The sequence below is a fragment of the Mauremys reevesii genome, linkage group 1 (assembly GCF_016161935.1).
Source record: "Mauremys reevesii isolate NIE-2019 linkage group 1, ASM1616193v1, whole genome shotgun sequence".
Lineage (NCBI taxonomy): Eukaryota > Metazoa > Chordata > Testudines > Geoemydidae > Mauremys > Mauremys reevesii.
In genome coordinates, this window is record NC_052623.1 from 168,082,496 (window position 1) to 168,109,479 (window position 26,984).

The following is a 26,984-nucleotide window of genomic DNA, read 5'->3' on the forward strand; positions in this document are numbered from 1 at the left end:
TCTGACATGCAGGATCCAGTCTTTGCAAGAGAGAAACGAATCTTTGTCCTATGTTTCTCTCCTCCTTTCCACTCAAGACAACATATTTCACCAAAAGAATGAGAAAACTTTCACCTGTTCAGTCAAAGTAAAAGGCATTGCAGTGCATCCACACTATGAAAAAGGTTGTGGTTAGATCAGTTAACACACACTGACCTCACTTCAACCCGTATTTCTAGTATCGGCAAGCCTGATGTTTTCATAACTTGCACTAGTACTGTTGTTCTGTACATTGTATTTGTCCGAGTTAAAAACTGATCCTGCAGTCGAATTCAGCAGCAAATTTACCATTAACTTCATTGGGAGCAGGGTTATTTTCTAATCCTCCTGTGTATCTTAAACTTTTGCTCTAGATGAACAAAGATGCTTAAAGTCTTTGCTGCTAAATCAATTTACAAGTGCTACATATATTACAATTTGGTCATTTTAGATTCCTCTGTATGCTATTTCAGGTCACTATGAAGGTTCTGTATTGTCAGCAGAATTCAGCTGGAGAGGAAATTACATTTGTCTTCCAGGAAAGGGTGAGTTCAGATTACAGAAGAATTGTTAATCATGTGTTGAGAGAAGGGAATATGTTCCTATGTGGATCAATTATTAAGCATCTTTCATCTGTTTTACTTTCTCACAGCTATGTTTTCATATCTGAATGTAAAACTATCCAAGTGTCGAAATGAAACTATTTATCTTGGGTAAGAATCATCAATTTACTGCATTGGATTAGTAGTGGCGAACCATATTAGCTGAGGCACCTGGACGGAGGGATGGTTGTAGTGTAAATAAAAATTAAAAAAGCAACTAACAACATGTATACTATTTTGCTTCTATGTTATTTGTCTGCTTGCCCTTTTAGATTTTAAGCTCTTCAGAATGTGGGCTATCTCTGTATATGTCTGTACAGCACCTACTGCAGTGGAGTCCTGGTCCTGACTGGGGTCTTTAAACACTATTATAATTAAATAATCATTTTAGAAAGTAAAACTTCTAAAAAAAAAAAAAAAAAAAAAAAAAAAAGGAAAGCCAGTCTCCATCTAAACAGACCACCAACTAGTGAGGATATCTTGGGGGAGCATAGAGGGATGTTAGGTGCAGTCGTGGATTAGCCACTGGGCTAATGGGACCTGTGCCTGGGGTCCTAGAAAAAATGTGCCGCCGAGTGGTGGAAGCCTGGAGCCCCCGTGCCTCAACTCTGCAGGGCGGCAGGGGAATCCCCCGGTCCCAACCCCACTCTCTGGCAGAAGTGCAGGGCAGGTGAGGTGGGAGAAGCCCCAGTGCCCCGACCCTGATCCCCTGCAGAAGCGTGGGGTGTGGCAGGGGAAGCCCCAGCACCCAGTCCCCCTCCTGTGACCCAGGACTGGAGGAGCTCTCGCTACCTGCAATGGCCTCAGGGCTGGGGGAGCTCTCACTTCCTACTGTGGCTCCAGGGACAGAGTTGCTCTGGTCTTGAGGACACAGTGGGGAGGACGGGGGAGAAAGGAGCAAACCCGTTGGGAGGCCGTGGGGGGAGAGGGGGCAGAATGGGGCTGGTCCCTGGGTGGAACGGGGCAATGCCCAGGGAATGGACAGAAAGGGGTGAGGCCATGGCCGGGACCGTAGGCGGAAGGGTCAGAATGGGTGAGGAGGGGCCTGCCACTTGCTCTGGCCCAAGGCCCCAGGAAACCTTAATTCACCACTAGTCAGGAGCCTCAATAGAGGTAGCATGGATGAAAGTGGAGGTACCTTTATGGGGATAACAGGCCACCATTGGCCTTCACCCTATGATCTTGTCTCCAATAATGAATGAGGAAGAGTGCCATGATCAGCCTCCCCACAGAGGCACATACCACCTCATCTGTTTCTTGTTCTTATGAGAGTGGGATGTTTTCTAAATATCTATAAAAACTACATTGTTTGTATTGTGGTAGTGACTAGAGGCCTCAGTTAGAAATAAGGGCCCCATTGGGATAGGCACACCTAACTGAAGGACAGTCCTTGCCCCAAAAGTTTACAGGCTAAGTTTAGTATATTTTTAAATACAAATTTGCTTTATTTGGAAACCCTTTGGCTTCAGAAAACATTATGATTGTTTAATTGAGTTAGATTATCTTTTTTGAACAGTGTTAGGGGGCTTATTCCTTCACCCTCTCACTTTCCTGGTCCTTCTCGCATAAACAGAGAGCAACAATACCCGAAGTCCAAAGGTGCAAACAATTCGATGTTTATTGGGGTGAACTTCCAGCAAGCATGATTCCAGTTTCCTTCCTTAGTGTCCCCCTTCCCAGCTCTGACACCACAGAGCCTTGCCTGTGTCTCTGTTGCTGTTCCCTTTCCCCACCTTAGCAAAACATGATCCCAATTCCCCCACCCCCAGTCCCTGTTCCCATTCCCCCCTTACTTCCTGATTGACTGCATACTATATAGTAAAACTTGAGTTCTGCTTAGCTATTCCTTAACCAATCATTTTACTGAAATTTAACTAACCAATCCTAACATACTGTAACATGGTTATTTAACCAGTTATATCCCACCACCTTAATTGGTTTATACCCAACAAAATTAATTATAGAGCAGACAAAAACAATCACAAAACCAAACAAAAATTATACAAACAAACAATAGGGAAGTGAAAACTACAGTGATAAAACAATTCAGAAATGAGGATTTCACATCCCAGCTATTGATAAGTGAGTTCTTGCCAGACAGGATGCTATCAAACTAAGTTTCCTTTTACATCTTCTAGGCTCTCCCCTTTCTCTGGAGGTGATAGAAATATCAGGACAGGACTGTATTTCTAACAGCCCAATAGCACCTTATTTCAATTTGACTAGTTTGGAATGTGAGGCTGTGACCATACACTTCCCAGTTTATGGCTGGCCTTTGCTGCTTAGTTGAAGGTCTTAGCCTAAGAACCAGGCCTCAGACTGTCACAGTAAGAGAAGGTCCTTAGACAGACAGACAGTAATTTTAATTATCTCTTTTATACCTCTATAACTAGCTAAGTAATAAAAACACACCAAAATTCTTAAAGTTATAGGCCTTTACAGACAGGCTTGAATATCTATATCCTAACAAACAGTCTTGTGGCTTAGCAGTAGTTCTCTGCACATCAAAGAGGGAGCCAGTTTGGTTGTTGAGCTGACATCTTCCTCCCCCAGATTAGCAAAAAGCCTTGCAACTTGGAGCTGTGGGATGATCTTGAGTAACTAAGCAAGAGCCAGAGAAAGTTCAGCACAGTCTTCCTCAGAAAAAAAGTTGTTGGTTAGTCTAATTGATAAGCCCAGAGGAAAAATTAAAGCAAAGAACATTTTAAGGAAAATCTAAACACTCTAGTGCAGGGATCAGCAAACGATGGCGTTCGGCCCATCAGGGAAGTCCGCTGGCGGGCCGGGACAGTTCGTTTACCTGCAGTGTCCACAGGTTCAGTTGATCACAGCTCCCACTGGCCATGGTGTTCCAGGCCAATGGGGGCTGCAGAAAGTGGTGGCCAGCACATCCCTCCGCCCATGGCGAACCGCGGCCAGTGGGAGCTGCAATCAGCCGAACCTGTGGACGCTGCAGGTAAACAAACCATCCTGGCCCGCCAGCGGATTTCCTTGATGGGCTGCGTGCCAAAGGTTGCCGATCCCTGCTCTAGTGAAATCCTAGACCTAATGAAGTCAATGGGAAAACTCCTGTTGACTTCAATGGGACCAGAATTTCACTTCCAATCTGAGGTGCTAAGGAGGACATCCGGGGTGGAATGTGATGGTGGGGATGGACCTTTTAAACAACTGAACTTTTCCTGTTATAATACATGGTGACTATCCTTTGTGGAGCCTAAAATTGTAATCCTTACTCGTGCAGATAATTCTTTTGACTTTAGTTGGGCTACTTGCATGTGACTACTCTCATAGTTAAGTGTGGCAAGACTGGACCTAACACTTGAGTCTTAAAAAATTCTAGTCTTAAGATTCTCCCCATCTACTTCAAAACTGTTCCATTTTGCTTGCTTTTTCTTTAGCTTACATTCGACAGATGTAAAGAAATAGCATGCAGGTTTGTAAAGTTATCTGGCAAAAGAAAACTTAACATTTTTTCCTGTTATCTCAGTAGTGAGGTTTAGTAAGGTATTTAATGTTCTTATGTTTGTTCATAACACAAAAAAACTCTCAAAATTAAAATCTGATATACAGTATGTAAATCCATTATGGCCTGCAGTTTCCTATTTTCCTTTGATGTGACATACTTTTCCTGACTTTTTTGAACTATTTTATGGTCAGGAAGTTGGACTCATTGCATATAAATGTTCCCAAGATCTTGCAATCATCCTGTTAGCACATTCTTGTTGTGTTACAGACAGTAATGTCTATAAATTTGTCCTAGGAAAATCTTCCTGTTACAAGAGACAATGATGTGAAAATACAGGTTAAAGCCTGTGCTCTGAGCTGGACAGATATAAAGGTACGTATTTTACTTTTAAAAGGACATGGGGAATTTACTTTTTCTATCTGAAAACTATAGGCCAGATGCTCAGGTGATGTAATGGTACTATGCTGATTTACACCAGCTGAGGATGTGGCCGTATTATTTTAGTTCATTGTTGTGGTTGATCTGCTTAAGGTGTGTAAAAGGTACCTGTAATTTGGCCCCTAATTTTTTGAGAGAGATCAACTTGTCAGTTCTAAATTGTATAAAGTAATAAAATCATCCCTTGTCTTCTGGATGATGATTCTGTATGCCTCTAGGTGGTCTGACAGCTATAATGACTGTTAGTTGGATTAGGTCCTATATACAAAGCAATATACAAACAATGTCAATGGAGGTTGGATCAGGCTCACAAACAATAATAATGATGTAACCTGAATATGAAAAATCTTACTAAAGACCCAAATAGGAGCCTAAATTAATATAATTTTTTTTTGTTCCTATACATGCTCTGCTGTTGTTCAGTATGTTGGCTATACATCTGTAGTTTTAGAAAATGTAACTAATTTAAATGGAAACAAACTTTTATATAGTTTTTTTTATTATTATTAGTATTATTATTATTATTATTTTTAAACGAGGAATGTAGCATTTTTATTTTAATAATGTTTGGATCAAAGACCAGATTTTCATCTTTAAGAAACAGAGTGCTTTACTCTCTTTACGGCCCCTAATTTATGAGCATAGGCAATAATTAAGTTTTGGCAGAAAAATTATAACCATTAATGTGATTTAGCTTTTATCAGAAATGAAGATGAAGAAAGAATTTCTACCTGTTGGGAGAGAAATTGCTGGAGTGGTGTTAGAGGGTGAGTCGACTAATATACAATGTGATCATCTTTGAGGGAGAAAAAATTAAATGGCCACTCATTTAAGATCACTAAAAATTGTCTGAATTGTACAGCCTTAGTGCCCAGAGCTAATATTCACTTTGGCTATATGTTATTTTTGACAAAGTATTAATGGTATAATATAGTAAAAATTAAAAATACTTAGACTGAAATGTAAAACCTGCAAATCAGTTTAAGGGTAAACTTTACAGTAGAATTTACGAATATCTTTGTGATGTTGTAACTGACATTTGTAAAAGTGTTTGTTGCAATGACTAAGGCTTGGTCTAAACATACGTTTTAATCGGCAGAGCTGCGTTGGTCAGGGATGTGGAAAACCCACACTGTAACTGACCTACCTATGCTATGCTGATAACATCCCTAGTGCAGATGCAGCTATGTCTGCTGAAGGGAGCTTCTGCTGACATTGCTAATGTCATTTGGAGAAGTGATGTTCCTACACCGACAGGAGATTATCTGTCTGTGTTGGCTGTGTCTACACTAGGGAACTACTCAGCATAGCTATGCTGGCATAGGCTTCGTAGCGTAAACCTATCCTAAGGCCTCGTCAACATAGCTATGTCGGTCAGGCATGTGGAAAAAAACCCACCCCTGTCTGACCTAATCTCAGCTGTAGAAGCAGCTAAGTCGATGGGCAAATACTTCCATCAACTTAGCTACTGTCAGTTGGGGAGGAGTGTTCCTGCAGTGACAGAAAAACCCCTTCTGTTAGTGTAGACTGCATTTACACTACAGGGTTATGCCAGCATAGCTATGGTGATACTGATATAGTCACCATAATGTAGATATATTCTAACCTTAAAACAAAATAATTTTCAGGAATTCAAGATATTTCACTCATGTGTCCACCTTTGATGCATTGCTTAACACCTTGGTCCTCCAAACACTTATTCTTGTGCTTACACACATTTTGTGGGCTTGGAGCCTAAGTTAAATAATGTTTACATTCTGAAAATGAAACCTTCCTATAATTTTGCCTAACAGATAAAATATAGTCTGAACATGTTTGTTTTTGTAAGCTACTGCTAGTCTGTAGTATTCTCTCAAATACACAGTTGTTTTCGATTCTAAATGTTTATATTCATGCTTTCCCTCCTCTCCTTCATGTTGTATTTCATAAGTTGGAAGCAAAGTGTCCTTCTTTCAGCCAGATGATGAAGTAGTGGGTAAGTTAAAGTTTGTTTGCTTTATCACCTAACTTTGTTTCTTGAAATAATTCTTAAATTGCTTTTAAGGTTATGATCAATGCTATCACTACAAATAGAGATGTTGGTTGTGTGTTTTGTTTATTTTTTTCATATAAGTTGCAACATATTTGAAACATTTTTACTTTCATTATAATAAAACTTTCCTGAGCTGAGTACTATTTGAAGACTTTCTGCTCTGGAAATCCTCTGAATGAGACACAGAGGGACTGATCCTCAGCTGGTATAAACTGTCATAGTGCCATTGACTTCAGTGGAGCTATGAAAATTTACACCATCTGAGAATCTGCCCGCAGAGGTGCATTTTCAATCCATCAATTTGAATAAATACATTGACAATTTGTGCTGGTGGTACAGATTACATACTATGTTATACATGTGTTTTTTATCTATTTGTGTGGACATACAAGGTGGCATCATTCATTATTTTACATCCCTTTTGCTGTTTTTCTAAAAGTTGTTAAAAAATATATATATTCATACAGAAACTTTTACTGATCTGATCTTTGCTGCTCATCCTAGTTGACTGAGGTTTGTTCACTTTGACATTCTAAATCATTTATGTCCTGATGGAGCAAAACATTTGAAAACATGTGTAACTTTAAACACATGAGTAGTCTCATTGTCTTCAATGGAATTACTGATTTGCTTAAAATTGCGTGCATGCTTAGGTGCTTTGCTAACTCCAGGGCCTTTTAAAAATAACAGATAGATTCAAGATGTTTTAGTACCTCAGCCTTCATTTTTAATTCACACAGTTTGTTTCACTTTCATGTCTAAATTTTTAATGAAAATGGACCTTTTAAAAAAAATTATTTTAAGTGGATGGGAGCCCTGCTCTGTGACTTATTATGGGCTTCCTACTAGGGAAACTCACCCAAGTGCTAACCATTGTTCCCCCCAAAATAATATTAACTAATTTAAAAAAATCTTGAAGTAAAAAGTTCTAAATCACTTGAAAAGTTTTTCCAGGATTTCCTGAATTTTGAAAGCCCTTTTTCATTATTAGTTTCAAGTTTAGTGAAATAAAATTAATGTTCACATTTTCCATTTACTTCTTTAATAATAAGCAATTCTTATGCTTTTAGAAATGATGTAGTAATGTACAGTTTGTAAAAAAATTTAGATCTGCCTAATAAACTAAAACATTATTTATAGCCCAGTGTTTTGCAGTTATTTGGCCCTGATCCTGTAAAATTTATGCACATAAGAACAGCCATACTGGGTCAGACCAAAGGTCCATCTAGCCCAGTGTCCTGTCTTTCAACAGTGGCCAATGCCAGGTGCCCTAGAGGGAATGAACAGAACAGGTGATCATCAAGTGATACATCCCCTGCCACTCATTCCCAGCTTCAGGCAAACAGAGGCTAGGGACACCATCCATGCCCATCCTGGCTATCCTACATGAATTTATCTAGTTCTTTTTTGAACTGGTTAATTCTGAGTGGCTGGGTAGTCACATTGACTTTAGTGGAACTGCACAGGTGATTAAGTATATCACTGAATTGGGGCCATATGTGTTCAGTACTTTTTAAAATTATGTATTTTATTGATCTTGTGATCTAGTTCATGAAACATAACTGGTCCCAATCATTGAAGGAAAACAAAGCTGAAAAGTACTGTAAAGAGAGATTTGCAAGGGTCAAATGAAGCTGTGAAAAGTTATTGAAGTGGTGTGGATAATATTAAAGATTTGACTCTGGTCTTATGCTGATGTATACCTGAAGTAACTCAGTTGACAACAATGGAGTTACACTTGTGTGAAACTGACATCCAAAATCGTAGAATCAGGCCTATTGTTTTTACCTGTATCTGGAAAAAGAGAAGCAGTTTGTTTTTATATTTTTCAAAATTGCTATTTGTTGATTATCACTTATCTCAACAGAACCAGAATTACACTCAAGGCAAAAAAAATACACTTTTAAAATATCTTGAAACTATCTTTAGTTTTCTTTTCAAATACTGAAGTCTTTTGACTTTCCCTTTCAAAACAACTCTTTAAATTTATGCATCCCATACTGAAGATGCTACAACAATATGAAGACCACTTATGAAACTCTTCCCTACACAAATAAAATTTTGACACATACATTTCCAAATTGCCATTGTAATGTGCCTATCCATATTTAATAGATAGGGGATTTAAAGGACGGTGGATTTTGTATAACAGTTTGCTTGCCTACGGTGTTAGTTTATTAATAAAATTGAACAGTCGTTAAAAAAGCATAGAATAGTTATCGTAGTGTCATTACTAGACTTATCCAAAACTGCTTAGATCTTCGTGTGTAGTGCCAGTGTGTACTTCTCATGGAGGTTACAACAAATTAAATAGATTGAGCCTGATACTGTAGCCCTTATTTATAGATCAGGCATTAATCATGCAATAAATACCACTGAGTTCATTGGTACTATTCCCATGAATAAAAGTTGCAAGAATGGGTCCATGGTCTGAATATAACCATAAGCATACCAATTATTGAATTATCCTCAATCTTAAAATCTAAGAGTTTATACTTGGAAGAGGACTTTCTCCTTTTTCTTTTTAATTTGACTGATGAGAGTGATTAGATTAAGTAGGTAAACCATATGCATCAGAATATATTACACAGAGAAAGAGAATGCTCTGCTAAGATATCTTTCTTTTTAGAGCAGTAGTTTAATTGTAAATTCAAGAATGGTAGATTGGCCTTTTATTAAGTAAATGGGACTTGTGAAGGGGGGAATTTTGGCAGCTACTAAACCTGAGTGATATTTAATTAGAGAAGTGTCTTGGTAATGATTTGCAGTCATGTACAAGCACCACAGCTGAAGGCATATGTGAAAACAGCTTCCTGTATAAAGACTGAGTATTAATACCTACCCATCAACAGAAACTTGTACTAAATTGATGTGATTGCCCCATGTCCACGATGCTTTCAACATCTGACCCTATATGGGCCCACCTGCAGTGTGAGATCTCTCTTCTTCCTGTAGTGTCTAATGCACTCATGTAGAGTTGAAAGAGGAGTGATCATCACAGATACTGCAGAAGCAGCTAGACAACATGGGAGAAGTGTGAGGTGAGTTCATTCATGAGCAGACGAGGAACCAAAGTACCAACAGCAGAATACCACTTTATCATCAAGAAAAGAAAATGCTGGAGTACCACTTTGAACACATGTGGCACCATTAAATCATTTGTCTTTACCTAAAGCATTGTAATAATACAGACTGTGACACTTTCAACTGCATTATATAGAAATGAGAAAAGAGGAACTGTGATGTAGACAAAGCTGCACTAATGGTTCAGCTGGGAACACTCAACTTATTTCATTTGTAATATACACTTGAATTGAAGATTTTTATTTATTTATTTATTTTTTTCTGAAAATTTTCAGGAATCTTGCCCCTGGATTCAGAAGAGTCTGGTCTCTGTGAAGTTGCTCTGGTTCATGAGCATTATTTGGGTAAGTAGATGATGACACTTGTTAATATTTATGGTGATTATAGATGTAAAACCCAAAGTAGTCTCTTATAGACAGCCAGTGAGTTGGAACCATTGCTCTGTTTCTGCATAATAGCAGCACTCAGATGTCCCACTATCTACTCTGCCTTTCATAGAAACCTTGAATATTGTGTACTCATAGACTTTCTTTGAACAATAGCAGCAGTGCCATTATGTTCTGACTAAACTACACAAGCTGACTCATTTCTTATTTCACCTAACTTCCCTCATTGCTTCGCTTTTCTTTTCCCACTGATTTACCCTACCTACCTCACAGATAAACATTTTGAAAAACAACTTCCACTCTTGCTTATTACTGTCTCTCCTCCTAGCATTGACCGCTGATCCTGAATCATCATTGCTTTAGGATCAAAGAAACGCCTGTAATGTACACTAACAGACTAGAGTGGAGTGAGGAGGCAAATTCCAAAGATCAGAAACCCAGGGAAAACATGGTATTGTTGATTACGCCAACATTTCCTTCTTTGGGTTCTGTTTGTCTTTCCTGGAGGCAGCATTATCTAGTGGATAGTGACTGGACTGGAAGTCAAAACACTTGGGTTCCATTCCTGGCTCTGCCACAATCTGTTGGTTAGTGAAATGACTGGCTCAAGGTATCTATCTTAAAGAAATTGTATTGTATTTTAACAGTTTCTTTCTATTCTTCTGAACCCATCCATGGAGAAGCAAACATTAACTCCTCTGGGGGGTGGAGATTCTAGGATAATGTAAACTTGTTTATACTGACATGAAACCCCCTACTCCACTTTAACTGTGTAATTATTTTGAGAAAAATATTGTCTCCCCGATCCCTGTATATTGGATGTAACCAAGTAGTGTATTATCTAGGTTAGATCATTTTAAGGTTAAATCCCTTCCTGGTTATGATTCCTTATGTCTGTAAAATAACAGTCACAGGTTTATGAATATTGAAAATAAAGGTTTATTACTCTAACACTTAAAACCACAGTGTAATGGGGTGCGCTGACCACTCTGGTGCCTCCTGCTGTGTGTCTTGAGGATTAGCTCTGTTCCCCAGTGCACCCTCCTCTGATGGTGCCTCACCACCATCATTCCTACTCTAGGACCCACGTTTCTCCATGGACCACTGCATCTTCTTTCCCCTTCCGGGGAACCTGCAGTCTGCTGTTCAGCCACTTCCCTTAGAGGGTACTGCAGCAAGTTGTCTGGCCACTTCTTCGTGGCCCCAGCATCCTCTTTACCCTTGCCTCAAGGCCTCAGCCTGCAAACCTCAGCAGCCAGCCAGGAGCTGTCTCCCACTTCCCCAGTCCCTGTTAGCAGTACTGCTCTGTCCACGGTGCTGGCAGTTCTCTCAGCCCTACAGAGACACAGTCCTTCCATCCTCCCTGGGATCCCAGCAGAGAACTGCCCTCCTCTGCCCAGCAGCTCGCTTTTCATATGGGCCTAATTGGCTCTGATTGGCTGCTCCCTTCATCCCTTCTCTGATTGGCTGCCTCCTGCGCAGCCTCCCTAGGGCTCTATTAGCCCCTTAGAGCCCCAGTGTGGGGCAGGTGCCCCACCACACACAGGCTAAGCAAAATCAGGAGTTATATAAAAGTGACAAATATGTGCTGGTTAACTATACATACTTACTACAGAAGGAAACCCTTTTAAGATTTCCTGTGTTTTCCTGTATAGTTTACTATGTGCAGTGTCATGAACTGACTCACACAGTGTCTGAGATAATCTTAGAGTTCTCCAGTGCATCAACAGAGATATTTGGACAACCCAATAATCACTTTTTCCTCAAGTAGTATCGTGGGGAGAGCAGAAGCTGTGCAATCTGAGTCTCGAATCTTTTGTTCCTCATATTTAAAAGGCAGTCCAGGTTCTGTCTACACGCTATCTTTCCACTGCCTCAGGGAGATGAAACTCACTTGCTTGGCATCACATTAGCTATCCTCCAATCCTTTGGTACAGAAGCTGATTTAAATGATAGGTTACAAACTACAGTTAGTAAGTCTGCATTTCACATTTGAGTTCCTTCAGAACTCTTGGGTGAATACCATCTGGTCCTAGTCCCTTACTACTATTTAGTTTATCAATTTGTTCCAAAACCTCCTCTAATAACACTTCAATCTGGGACAGTTCCTCAGATTTGTCACCTAAAAAGAGTGGTTCAAGTTTAGGAATCTCCCACACATCCTCAGCCTTGAAGACCGATTCAAAGAATTCATTTAGTTTCTCCACAATGGCCTTACCGTCCTTGAGTGCTCCTTTAGCACCTCAATTGTCCAGTGGCCCCACTGGTTGTTTAGCAGGCTTCCTGCTTCTGATGTACTTTAAAAAAATTTTGCTATTACTTTTTGAGTCTTTGGCTAGCTGTTCTTCAAATCCTTTTTTAGGCTTCCTAATTATATTTTTTACACGTCATTTGCCAGAGTTTATGCTCCTTTTTATTTCCGTCACTAGGATTTAACTTTCACTTTTTAAAGGATGCTTTTTTGTGTGTCACTGCTTCTTTCCTGCATTACATAAAGATAATAGTGCAATGCTGTTGCATGTATTGTTGTAATTTCGTTGGCCAGTTGGATTCTTCCGCAGAATGGAGACAGGCATTTGCTTCTTTGCAGCAATCCTTCCCTGGGTTCAAATTAAAATACAAAATTAAAAAATAGGAAAAATCTCTGTACACCTCTACCTCGATATAATGTGACCCGATATAACATGAATGTGGATATAACGCGGTAAAGCAGTGCTCCGGGTGGGAGAGGGGCTGCGCACTCTGGTGGATCAAAGCAAGTTTGATATAACATGATTTCACCTATAACATTTTGGCTCCCGAGGACAGTATTATATCGAGGTAGAGGTGTACTACCTTTCACATTGAGGAGCCAAAAACAGAAAAATGTAACAAGTACATTCCCACTCGTGTGTTTGTGGTTCTATTTCAGCACAGGCTGGAACTTATTTTTTTCCAAACTCATTTTATAATATATGGGTATCAAATGCTTTTGCAGCCTTATATTTTACAGTATAATGTAATATCATGCAACAAGACAATAAAGAGATAGAGGACAGGATAGCAATGCTTAGGGATTCTACTTTCTACCACTATTTTCCACCAAAATGTCCTCACACGTGTAATGGACTTTTGCCCATTCCTCCCAGGTGCTGGGGAACCTGGCAGAGTAACAGAACAGAATCACTTTATAAACTAGAAATTCCAGGTCTAGTGATATTTTTTTCTAACGTAGGTAATTTTAAAAGTTCAGTTGAGAATTTGACATTGAGATAGGAAGGTATCCCAACCCAGTTGGAATAAAGTCTGGCATAGAGAACAAATTGATAAACTAAACAGTAATAAATCACCAGAACCAGATGGTATTCACCCAAGAGTTCTGAAGGAACTCAAATGTGAAATTGAAGAACTGCTAACTGTAGTTTGTAACCTATCATTTAAATCAGCTTCTGTACCAAATGACTGGAGGATAGCTAATGTGACACCAATTTTTAAAAAGCATTCCATAGGTGATCCCAGCAATTACAGGCTGTCATGGGATAAGAGGGAAGGTTCTCTCATGGATTGGTAACTGGTTAAAATATAGGGAACAAAGGGTAGGAATAAATGGTCAGTTTTTAGAATTGAGAGAGGTAAATAGTGGTGTGCCCCCGCGGTCTGTACTGGGACCAGTCATATTCAACATATTCATTAATGATCTGGAAAAAGGGGTAAACAATGTGGTGGCAAAATTTGCAGATGATACAAAACTACTCAAGATAGTTAAGTCCCAAGCAGACTGCGATGCGCTACAAAAGGAAGTCACAAAACTGGGTGACTGGGCAACAAAATGGCAGATGAAATTCAGTATTGATAAATGCAAAGTAATGCACATTGGAAAACATAATCCCAACTACACATATAAAATGATGGGGTCTAAATTCGCTGTTAACTTTCAAGAAAAAGATCTTGGAGTCATTGTGAATAGTTCTCTGAAAACATCCACTCAGTGTGCAGCAGCAGTCAAAAATATGATCAGAATGTTGGAAATAATTTAAAAACGGGATAGATAATAAGATAGAAAATATCATATTGCCTCTGTATAAATCCATGATACGCCCACATCTTGAACAGTGTGTGCAGAATGGTCTCCCCATCTCAAAAAAGATATACTGGAATTGGAAAAAGGTTAGGGGTATGGAACAGCTTCAGTGTGAGGAGAGATTAATAAGATTGGGACTTTTCAGCTTGGAAAAGAGACGTTTAAGGGGGGATATGATAGAGGTCTATAAAATCATGACTGGTGTGGAGAAAGTAAATAAGGAAGTGTTATTTACTCCTTCTCATAACACAAGAACTAGAAGTAACCCAATTAAATTAATAGGCAGCAGGTTTAAAACAAAGTATTTTTTTCACACAATGCACAGTCAACCTGTGGAAATCTTTGCCAGAGGATGTTGTGAAGGCCAAGACCATAACAGGGTTAAAAAAAGAACTAGATAAATTCATGGAGGATAGGTCCATCAATGGCTTTTAGCCAGGATGGGCAGGGATGGTGTCCCTAGCCTCTGTTTGCCAGAAGCTGGGGAATGGGAAACAGGATGGATCATTTGATATTTACCTGTTCTGTTCATTCCCTCTGGGGCACCTGGCATTGGCCACCATTGGAAGACAGGATACTTGGCTAGATGGATCTTTGGTCTGATCCAGTATGGCCGTTCTTATGTAGGTGACTTGATTTAGAGGAAATGACTGGTGTTTGTCGTTTCTTCCTCTATTTGTATAGAAAATGACTAAGGATCTAGAGATTAAAAACTTGTTAACATTGTTTTTATTGAAATGTCAAGTCTTTACAAAACCTATTGCTTTCTTTCCCTCTCTGTTTATTTCTTCTTTTTTACACAGTTCATAAACCAGAAAAAGTCCCTTGGGTTGAAGCAGCAGGGACCATTCGTGATGGCCTACGAGCATACACAGCGCTACATTATCTTTCCCTTGTTTCTCCTGGAAAAACAGTACTAGTAATGGATGGAGCAAGTGTAGGTAACAATAGCATGCTAAAGGCATATCTTTAAAATAATTTAGGAACAGATTATTTCCTACTCGTATATAGTAATTTATAGGGTTGTCAAATGATCAATCACGTGATTAAATCGCGCTGTTAAACAATAATAGAATTTGATTTATTTAAATATTTTGGGATGTTTTTCTACATTTTCAGATATATTGATTTCAATTACAACACAGAATATGAAGTATACAGTGCTCATATTTTTATTTTTTATTATAAATATTTGCACTGTAAAAAACATAAGAAATAATTTTTCAATTCACTTAATACAAGTACTGTAGTGCAATCTCTTTTTCATGAAGGTTGAACTTACAACTATAGAACCATGTACAAAAAAAAGCTGCATTCAAAAATAAAACAATGTGAAACTTTGGAGCCTACAAGTCCACTCAGTTCTACTTCTTGTTTAGCCAGTCACTCAGACAGACACATTTGTTTACATTTGCAGGAGATAATGCTGCCTGCTTCTTGTTTACAGTGTCACCTGAAAGTGAGAACAGGCATTCACACGGCATTGTTGTAGCTGGTGTCACAAGATATTTATGTGCCAGATATACTAAAGATTCATATGTCCCTTCATGCTTCAACCATTGTTACAGAGGACATATGCCCATGCTGATGACTGGTTCTGCTCGATAACGATCTAGAGCATCGTTGACTGATGCATGTTCATTTTCATCATCTGAGTCAGATGCCACCAGCCGAAGGTTGATTTTCTTTTTTGGTGGTTCTGGTTCTGCAGTTTCCACATCGGAGTTTAGCTCCTTTAAGACTTCTGAAAACATGTGCCACACCTCGTCCGGCTGAGATTTTGGAAGGCACTTCAGATTCTTAAACTTTGGTCAAGTGCTGTAGCTATCTTTAGAAATCTCATATTGGTACCATCTTTGTGTTTTGTCAGTCTGCAGTAAATTGTTCTTAAAAGGAACATGTGCTGGGTCATCATCCGAGACTACTATAACATGAAATGTATGGCAGAATGCAGGTAAAACAGAGCAAGAGACATACAATTCTCCCCCAAGGAGTTGAGTCACAAATGTAATTAACAGATTATTTTTTTAACAAGTGTCATCAGCATGGAAGCACATCATCTGGAATAGTGGCTGAAGCATGAAGGGGAATACAAATGTTTAGCATAACAGGCACGTGAATACCTTGGAGTGCTGGCTACAAAAGTGTACGCCCATTCTCACTTTCAGGTGACATTGTAAACAAGAAGCAGGCAGCATTATCTCCCGTAAATGTAAACAAGCTTGTTTCCCTTAGCGATTGGCTGAACAAGAAGTAGGACTGAGTGGACTTTGTTTTATTTTTAATGGCAGTTATGTAAGAAAAAAAATCTACATTTGTAAGTTGTAGTTTCACAATAAAGAGATTGCACTACGGTATTGTAGGAGGTGAATTGAAAAATGCTATTTCTTTTGTTTATCATTTTATAGTGCAAATATTTGTAACCAAAAATAATAATATAAAGTGAGCACTGTACACTTTTTGTATTCTGTGTTGTAACTGAAATCAATATATTTTAAAATGTAGAAAAACATCCAAAATATTTAATGAATTTCAATCACTATTCTATTGTTTAATAGGGAGATTAAAACTGTGGTTAATTACGATTAATTTTTTGAGTTAATTGCATGAGTTAACTGCGATTAATCGACAGCCCTAGTAATTTAATTTTATCAAGGAATTTACCCAGGAACATGGCGTTTGCAATGACAGATTGGACTAATCAAGTCTGGTATCCTCTTCCTTTGTCTTTCAGTAGATGATTCACAAGGATAAGAAGGGACGCCCCTAAAACATTGGGCCAGTTGTACAATCCTATCCATGTTGTGTGAGAAGCTTTGCTCTGCTTTGACACACTCTTTATATTGATCCCTCAACTGTAGATGGAAGAAGATTTCTTTAGTTTGACCTCTTTCCCCACCACCACTTTTCAATTTCTCTTACAGTGTTGTTCAGTTTTCAATACCTGCCCTCTTAACTGCTGGTGCAGCTGTTAGGTTCACTTGAGCAAATATAATGTATTTATACATTACATTATTTCAATGTAAATATAGCTTTGCAACATACACAAGATAAGTGCTTGGAGCTCCTCGCTAGGGAGCATGTCATCCTTCAAGTAGCAACCAAATGCAAAGACTTCCTCTCTTCTACAGACATACTCAGAAATTGCAGCTGCATTTACATTACTTTATACAATGGAGCTGGAATTCAAGCTACAGCTTCTCTGGAAGGAGATTGTTAATCTCCTAGAGCCTGATCCAAAGCCCATTAAAGTCAGTGAAAAGACTTCCATTGACTTCCGTGAGCACAAGAGCAGGCCCCTAGGGATCTGAAATACTTGTCCAGCCATATTTCATTAAGACATCAAAATATTAAGCCTGTTTCAAGGTGTCCTTCTTTGATCGCTCTAGAGCTACCCTTGTAATAAAACTCTTCTCTTCAAACTACATTTCATTACTGTGGTTGTAAATAAACTGGTATATAATTTTTCCCTGCAGCCATTTGGTACAATAGCTATTCAGTTAGCACAGCACAGAGGAGCCAAAGTAATTTCTACAGCATATAGTCTTGAAGACAAGCAGTACTTGGAGAGACTTAGACCTCCTGTGGGTAAGTTATATTCTTTGACACTACACTTTGTGGGAACCACGATTTGAAATATATTTTTCAGTTTGACGTTTTTATTTATTTTAACGACTGAAATCTAAAATCCAAACTTAAAAATAAATAGTCTCATATATAGTGTAAAAGTTTAGTCTAATTTCCAGTCAAATGCAGTTAACATATTTTTAGATGTATTGAACAGGAGTTTTTGATCTTCACATCCGTTGTGGTGTTGGCTATTTCCCAATACTTCTTATCTAGCAAAAAGACACTTCTATATAAGTTAATGCCTGGTTTTAATCAGACTGCTTGGGCAGTCTCTTCATGTAGTAAATAACATTGCTCAAGAGTGAAAGAAAATGTTACCTGACCATCAGTAGCACAGAATCAATCTCTGTACCTGAAGTCTTTCTGACATAATCGTGAGCTCGAGGTATAGTATTTAGCGGCCTAAAATCAGAATTGAAACAAATTGAATTGAATTCAGAATTGAAACAAACTATGGGGAATTAGTTTTAAGTTGTTACAGAAACAAGAGGGAACTCAGTTTCATGATACTGGTACAATTTTTTTGTCAGAAAATCAGTGAAGTTCTATAGTTAGGAATCTAATCCTCCAGAAGTCTGAGCCAGAGTCTTTCCATTGACTTCAGTGGGTTTCAGATTAAGCTCCAAGTGCACATTCATCTATGACTCCTTCAGTTCCCAGTTTGTTGTGACATACACTAGGATTTTTTGGAGTAAGGTATTGGGACACTATTCTTGGGAGTCAAAAGATTTGTTTTTGATAGGGATACAGGGAAAAATAGATCTAATTTATGTATTTTAGATTTTTTTTTAAAAAGACAATGTAAGCATAAAATCTTGCCTTTTCCAAAATGTGTAAATTGTGTAAATTTAGTACAAGTTTCACTTGAAAGGTAGGTATTAATATTTGGTGTATATACAGGAAGCTGTTTTCACATATGCTTTCAATAATTTGTTGACGAAAGACAATAGCAAAACTGGTGGATTCTAATGTTAATTTCAGAATCAGGACAGAATATGAACATAAGTATGAGCGTAATGTATTTCTAGCACAGTACAGATGAGACATAAAAAAGAAATGTGTACTTATGGTAATCAGCTGCAAAGTTTATTTATATATGTTCCCTGTGACAGCTCTCCTGTGTGGTGATGTCATGGTTCCCTCTGAGCCTTCTCAGTATAGTAAATAGCAGGTGTTTGATACTGGACAACTTTCATGCTGTGTAATAGTAGGTATTGGATAAATGGTGGCTTCAAGTCATGAAAAGTGTTGCTTTTACCAACTACTCATCATTAAGTTCAGTGGAAGCAGGAGGGAAGGACTAAAGACCTGTCTAAGGTACATTGAAACTGTTAGTCAGAACTATATATTGCTTCTAGAGAGCTAATGTGATTGTGCTGGTCACAGAAGACTTGGTGAACCTTGTAATAAATATTTGGGTTTTTTAAAAATTTCTATAAACTATGGAGGATCTTTGATTTTGTAAAATGATTTATTACACAGATAAGCCTTGTCTGCACTGGTTGAAAAATTGTTATTGCACCTTGCCGGCAAAAAGTGGATTTAAACAGGGTTGTGACTAACATATTTGAATTATAGGCTGGAGCACATTGACCTAAAGTGCAAAATTTATAAATATTCATTGAATATAGCACTAACTGTTCTGTATGTGAATGAAGTGGTTCCAAATAACTAGACTGTTACCTCACCTTTTAGACAAATAACTAGACTGCCACCTCACAATTGGTTACCAATCACCCGCTTTTTAAAATAGATGTTAAATAATTTTGAAATATATCTGTTACAGAATTTATACTTGGTATAAAAAGAAACATGTTAAATTATGCTCTCAGTCATGGCATCATTTTGATTAATGAATGAAAGAAATAGTTGGGTACCCACGATGCATCCTGTGAAACAACTGATACTCTAGCATAGTAGTTCTCAACCATGGGTACGCGTTCCCCTGGAGGTACACAGAGGTCTTCTAGCCAGTGTATCAACTCATCTAGATAGTTGTCTAGTTTTACAACAGGCTACATAAAAAGCACTAGCTAAGTCAGTACAAACTAAAATTTCATACAGACAATGACTTGTTTATACTGCTCTATATACTGTACCCTGAAATATAAGTACAATATTTATATTCATATTGATTTATTTTATAATTATATGGTAAAAATGAGAAAGTAAGCAATTTTTCAATAACAGTCAGGCTTAAAGGAAGGCCACTCTGCCTCACTACAATTCCTAACTAAGTTTGGTTGTTTTTTTTCATTTACTGACTCTTCTAAATGCCTGCTTCATACCTTCTTCTTCTCTCCTTTTTTCTTCCTTAATATCAAAAAGGCACGAGGCAACCTTTAATTGGTAAATTCACTTTGCAAATTTTAGTTTAATCCCTTATGTTTTGGATATGTACCTCCAATTTTATTTGTAATTATTTCAGTTATGTTTATTTAAAGTGCAAAAACTGTACTGATTCAGCTTATTTAAATAGAAATGTCTATTTTATTCCACAAGCTGGAAAAAAGTTGAAATTGGCTACTTCTGTACCCTCATTGTTCTTGATTTCCAGCAACTGGAATCAGATTTTAGTCTTACTTTCATAACTGTATGTAAACAGTTACTTCAGGGGTGGACAAACTACAGCCCGCAGGCCGGATCTGGCCCGCAAGCCATTTTAAACTGGCCCGCGAGCTCCCGCTGTCTAGCCAGGGTGCTGGGTTGGGGGCCACACTACGCAGCTCCTGGAAGTTGTGGCATGGCCTCACTCCGGCTCCTATGCGCTCCAGTGGCCCCTTCCGGTGCTCCAGTGGGAGCTGCAGGGACAGTGCCTGCGGATGGGGCAGTGTGCAGAGCTGCCTGGCCATGCCTCCACATAGGGGCCAGAGAAGGGACATGCCACTGCTTCCAGGAGCCACTTGAGGTAAGCACCGCTCAGAGCCTGCACCCCTGAGCCTCTCCCCACACCCCAACCCCCTGCCCTAGCCCTGATTCCCCCTCCTGCCCTCTGAACCCCTCAGTCCCAGCCTAAAGCACCCTCCTACACCCCAAACTCCTCATCCCCAGCCCCACCCCAGAGCCTGTACCCCCTCACACATCCCAACCCCAATTTTGTGAGCATTCATGGCCCACCATACAATTTATATTCCCAGATGTGGCCCTTGGGCCAAAAAGTTTGCCCACCCCTGAGCTGCTGGATAGGTGGTGCAACATAAACCTTATCAACACCTATTTCTTCAATAAAGCTTTGAAAAGAGAGCCAGAAAGCATTCTTTAATGTGATATTGTGTAATAGCACTATATAAAAAAATATAATATGTTAATCTTCACTGCATTTCTGTTAGGTAGGTAATTAAGTGTTATCATTATTGCATGGTTATTTTAGATGAGGATATATGGAGATATAACTATCACATAGAACTGGAAGGGACCCTGAAAGGTCATTGAGTTGAGTCCAGTGCCCTGCCTTCACTAGCAGGACCAAGTACTGATTTTGCCCCAGATCCCTAAGTGGCCCCCTCAAGGATTGAACTCACAACCCTGGGTTTAGCAGGCCAGTGCTCAAACCACCGAGCTATCCCTCTCCGCTTCATCCCTTCATGATGGAATGTGATGAAGTGACTTGCTCAAATCCACAAAGCAAGTCAGTGACACAACCATGATTAAAAATGATGACTTTCTGATCATTCCTCTAGTCCAGTTGTCCCCATTTTTTTTCGTCACATCCCCCCCTTACCCATAATGGAACCTGTCCTCACCCCTCGCTCCCCCTTCCCCATCGGGAGCCGGGCCGTGGTTGGGGGCCAGGAGCCAGGCTTGCAGGGCTGCAGCTGGGGTTGGGGGCAGGGCTAGAACCAAGCAAGGGGCAGTGTGAGGCTGAGAGCCACTCCCTCCCCGTCTCCGATGCGGGCTGGCCCAGGCCCAGCCACACCTTCCTTGAACATTCCTCTGCGCCCTGCTAGGGAGGTGAGTCCCAGAGTATGGGGACCACTGTTCTCTAGTCCATATTGCTTCTATAATATAGCTCAGTGGTTCTCAAACTGCGGGTCGTGATCCCGTTCTAAGCTAGCCCTGGCAATCCTATTAAACTTGCTGGGGGCTGAAGCCCGAGCCCCACAGCCCAGGGCCAAAACCCGAAGGCTTCAGCGCTGGGCAGCAGGACTCAGATTACAAGCCCCCTGCCTGAGACTAAAGCCTTTGGGCTTCTGCTTTGGCTCCCCCACCCACTCAGGCTTCAGTCCCCTCTCCTGGGGTTGTGTAGTAATTTTTGTTGTCAGAAGGGAGTGTCGGTACAATGAAGTTTGAGAACCCCTGGCCCGATGCCAGCTCTGTCCACATATCCATTCAAGTGACACCATCATAGGACCTAATCACATCAGACAGGCCATCAGGGGCTCATACACCTGCACATCTACCAACGTGATGTATGCTATCATGTGCCAGCAATGCCCCTCTGCCATGTACATTGGCCAAACCAGACAGTCTCTACGCAAAAGAATAAATGGACACAAATCTGACATCAGGAATCATAACATTCAAAAACCAGTGGGAGAACACTTCAACCTCTCTAACCACTCAGTGACAGTCTTGAAGGTGGCAATTTTGCAACAAAAAAACTTCAAAAACAGACTCCAAAGAGAAACTGCTGAACTTGAATTAATATGCAAACTAGATACTATTAACTGTGGGTTAAACAAAGACTGGGAATGGTTGGGTCATTACACCAATTGAATCTATTTCCCTATGTTAAGTTCTCCTCACACCTTCTATGGGCCATCTTAATTATCACTTCAAAAAGTTTTTTTCCTCCTGCTAAGGATAGCTCATCTCAATTGATTAGACTCTGCCTGTTGGTATGCATCCTGCCACCTTTTCATGTTCTCTGTATGTATAAATATCCCCTGTCTGTGTGTTCCATTCTATGCATCCGAAGAAGTGAGCTGTAGCTCACGAAAGCTCATGCTTAAATAAATTTGTTAGTCTTTAAGGTGCCACAAGTACTCCTGTTTTTTTTGCGGATACAGACTAACACGGCTGCTACTCTGAAACCTGGTATAGCTAATTACCCCAGAGTCCTACCATCATCTAATTTTGATCACTGATAGATTTTTTTTTTTATGCTGTCTTGTCATAAACACCACTATGTGTTTCATTTTGAGCTTAAATGCTGTTAAATATCCTTTAGTGGTTTGGTTTCAGTAAATTCAATCACTGGTCTTAAATAATTTGAAGAATAGAAACTGCTGGACTTCTTTGCTTAGCTGCAGTTTTGTTCATAGCTCATTTTAAAGAATAGAAACTCCATTTGCATGTGTTCTGCTTTGGGTTTAAGTTCTAGATTCTTACTGTAACTGACCAAACTTCCTGTCCTGTCTAGCTCGAGTCATTGATGTCTCAAATGGTAAGATTGATGTGGCAGAAAGCTGTTTGGAGGAAACAGGCGGGCTGGGAGTGGATATTGTCCTCGATGCTGGAGGTTTGTAACTGCTGCAGAATTGCTCTGCTGAGTGGTATTAAATATTTTTATTTTTTAACAAATTGCAAAACACTTCAATTAAAAAACACACCTACATAATATACAACAATTGTGTCTGTTCTCCCACAATGTGCAAATGCACTTGTGCCTCTGAGTGCCAGATCTCCTTAAATGTATGAGATTACGTCACCCTTTAATGGAAGTATCTGGTACTACTGCACAGTCATACAGATTAGTATTAATTGTTAAGTAAACATTTTACTAATTAAATTACTTTTAAATAAAACTCCTTAGACAGTTAAGTTGTAAATTACTTATTTCCCATGGACAATATATGATGCTGAATGACGAAAATGGGACTTTTTTTATCATTAAAATAAATAAAATTAATCTTCTAAATCCTGCCTGATATCTTTTCTTTTAGTTAAAAAGGAATCAGCATGGAGGAAATTTGTACTACTGCTGTTTTTGCTGTTTAGTGGATAAAGTAAAGACATAAATCGCCAGTGCTGTCAGCACCTTGCATGAGCATTAAAGCCCAGAGTGAACATGAATAAACTTCCTATGCTGAGATTACTACTTGCTTTATAGTTAACAGGTTTTATTACTATTTAATGGTAATTAAAACATTTGTGGGACTTTCTAGAAAAACTTCCACTGAGCTCTTATTTATTACAAGGAATACATATTAATATAATGTTACTGGTATTGCATCATAGAGGTTCATATATTTCACTAAAAACGTTTTCAGCTGTATTTAATCACTGCCATGCATCTGTTTTGGTCTGTATTCTACTACACTGATCTGCAAATGGGTGTATCTCAAAAACAGTTTTTCACCCCATTAAAAATACATTTAGAGTCAATTTAAGACTGAACTGAAAAAACAAGAATAAGGAAAATGTAAAATGTACAAGTCATGTGCTTTTCAGTGAGAAATCTTCATGAGATTCTGTTTCTTATATATGCAAAACATATTTTTCTGATAAAGCAGAAACTGAACATAAAATGTATTTTGTTAGGCATTGTACATAATTTATATTCCTTTTTTGTTTTGTTTTTTAAAGTGAGATTATACAGTAAAGAAGATGAGTCAACATTAAAACCGCAACTGCTGCCACACAAACATGATATCATTACACTTCTTAGTGTTGGAGGACACTGGGTAACCACAGAGAAAAACCTCCAGGTAAGGACAAAATACTGTAATTTTCTCTTAACCACAAAGTATTTTAGACCAAATGTCCATAGAACTCTGTCTCTCAGATGAATGGCCTCCCACTGCTAAAATAATATCAATCAGTTTGTGCACACACATGCACAAGCACACACAAACCTTGATGTTTATTTCCAAATCCACAGGAAGTATTTATCCTACGACAACATTAATAAATGTCTTTATTTCTATCATATAACAAATCAGTGTGTCATTTTGTATGGGTGGTGGTGGTGGTATAGAAAAGAAATTACTATAATAGCATGGATACACCATTATTGAAGGGTTCATTCTGTTTGGTTCAAAGTATTGAACTGATTTGCCAGTCGTACAAGTACCATTTTTTCAAAAAAAATTACACTGTTGTAACTATTATGAATCAGTTCATTTCTGATAGATTTTGAAGGGTTTTTTTCTCATCTTTTAGGAGTAAATATAAATCCAACCATCCAGTAATCTGATTGGCTCATACCATTTTCATTTGAGAAAATGTAATGATGTTTCCATTAATTTGTTTAAGCTGGACCCTCCAGATAGCCATTGCTTGTTTCTTAAGGGAGCCACAGTCTCTTTTCTGAATGATGAAGTATGGAATTTGTCAAATGTGCAACAGGGGAAGTATCTTTATATCCTTTACTGGTTAGCATCTAAAATCACCATTAATCTGCTTGTGAGAGGGGAAAATTACTAGTATGTACTCTAATCTGACAAAGCTCCTAAGCATATGCTACATTTTAACCATGCGATTAAATGGTTTGCTACTTCAGAAACATACTATCCATTGTTTGGAATATCATTTTTATATATATTTCATTATTGCTATGACCAGACTTTTTATGTAGATTCCCTCTAAGTGTATACAGTATCTCCTCACTTAACGTTGTAGTTATATTCTTGAAAAATGCGACTTTAAGCGAAATGATGTTAAGTGAATCCAGTTTCCCCATAAGAATTAATGTAAATGGGGGGCGGGGTTTAGGTTCCACGGAAATTTTTTTCACCAGATAAAAAACATTATATACATATACAGCATAAGTTTTAAACGAGTTCTAATCAGAGGATTGTCTGGGGACCTGCTAATGAGCTTCCTGAGCTTCTCCTAAAGCAACTGTGTTGATATCAGGTGGGATATTTCCCAGGGAATGCCTTTCTGCTAAATGATGAACTAGCACTCGGCTGAGCCCTCAAGGGTTAAAACGTTATTGTTAATGTAGCCTCACACTCTACAAGGCAGCACCGAGAGAGGCAGGAGGGAGACACACCAGACGCACAGCAGTGGCTGCAAACGCTTCCCTGTAGAAACTGAACGTGATGATGAACCCACGCTATCCCGCTGGTGCGCACCACTCCCTCCTCCGGACAGCACATGCACAGCTGCAGAGGTGCCAACTTTCCAAAGTGCTGGGGGGTGCTCAACCCCCAGCTCTGCCCTATTCCTGCCCCCACTCCACCTCTCCCCGGGAGCATGCTGCATCCTCGCTCCTCCCCACTCCCTCCTCCTCCCAGAGCCTCCTGAATGCCACGAAACAGCTGATTGCTGCAGGCAGGAGGCACAGGGAGGGAGGGGAGATTTGCTGATTTGCGGGGCCTGCCAGTGGGCAGGAGGTGCTGGGGGTGGTGGTGGAGGGCAGCTGATGGGGGCGCTGCCAGCCCAGCCTGGTTTCAAGCCCCAACCCACAACCAGGCAGCAGCTAAACAATGTTAGAAACTAGAGGTAGGCAAATTATGGCACGTGCACCAAAGGCGGCACGCGAGCTGATTTTCAGTGGCACTCACACTGCCCAGGTCCTGGCCAATGGTCTTGGGGACTCTGCATTTTAATTTAATTTTAAATGAAGCTTCTTAAACATTTGAAAAACCTTATTTACTTTACATACAACAATAGCTTAGTTATATATTATAGACTTATAGAAAGAGACCTTCTAGAAACATTAAAATGTATTACTGGCACGTGAAACCTTAGATTAGAGTGAATAAATGAAGACTCGGCACACCACTTCTGAAAGGTTGCCGACCCCTGTTATAAACAAACATTGCACAACTTTAAATGAGTATGTTCTCTAATAGATCAGTGACGTTAACAACAAAACAACACTAACCAGGATGACATTAAGTGAGGAGTTACTGTACTTTGAGAAAAACAGAACAGAAAACCAAAACAAATATTTTGAAGAAAGTAAAATATTAGGGCCCAGTTCATCAACCAATGTAAATCAGCTTAACTCCATAGAAGGCAATGTTGTTGTGTTGAATTACACCAGCTGAGGATCTGGCACCTTAAATCAAATCTTGTCTATGCTTTTAAATTGTAGGGATTACTTGTTCTCCATTCTTCTAGGCATTAATTTTATCATCTACAAACCTTAACTTTTGTATTGTAATGACTAAACTGAAATATTTAATAACTCATTGTTCTAATTTTGTCTTCATAAGGACTGTACTTTAAGAAATTGTACCCTATTTGCAAATTCTATGTACCTACATTCTATTGAGCCGCGTGTGTCTGTGTGTGCGTGTGTGCGCGTGTGTGTGCACATGCACACGCTGCTGGAGAGATGAGTGGCTCTTTTTATAAAAAACAAAACAAAAAC

The 26,984-nt window shown here is 39.2% G+C and overlaps 1 protein-coding gene across 2 annotated transcripts in view; it reads left to right on the forward strand.

Moving 5' to 3' along the window:
• The first annotated feature begins 479 nt into the window (after positions 1–479).
• Positions 480–26,984, forward strand: part of CRYZL1 (crystallin zeta like 1) — a 29,895-nt gene continuing 3,390 nt past the window's right edge. The window contains exons 1-10 of one of the 2 annotated variants that reach the window (XM_039503291.1): positions 480–563; positions 4,381–4,458; positions 5,219–5,291; positions 6,455–6,499; positions 9,916–9,984; positions 14,890–15,023; positions 17,563–17,674; positions 23,079–23,177; positions 24,245–24,366; positions 24,914–25,019. In XM_039503291.1, the coding sequence (XP_039359225.1) occupies positions 480–563; positions 4,381–4,458; positions 5,219–5,291; positions 6,455–6,499; positions 9,916–9,984; positions 14,890–15,023; positions 17,563–17,674; positions 23,079–23,177; positions 24,245–24,366; positions 24,914–25,019 (922 nt within the window). Of the gene's footprint in view, positions 564–4,380; positions 4,459–5,218; positions 5,292–6,454; positions 6,500–9,915; positions 9,985–14,889; positions 15,024–17,562; positions 17,675–23,078; positions 23,178–24,244; positions 24,367–24,820; positions 25,020–26,984 lie in introns of those variants that run through there. The other variant, XM_039503297.1, reaches the window with a different exon arrangement.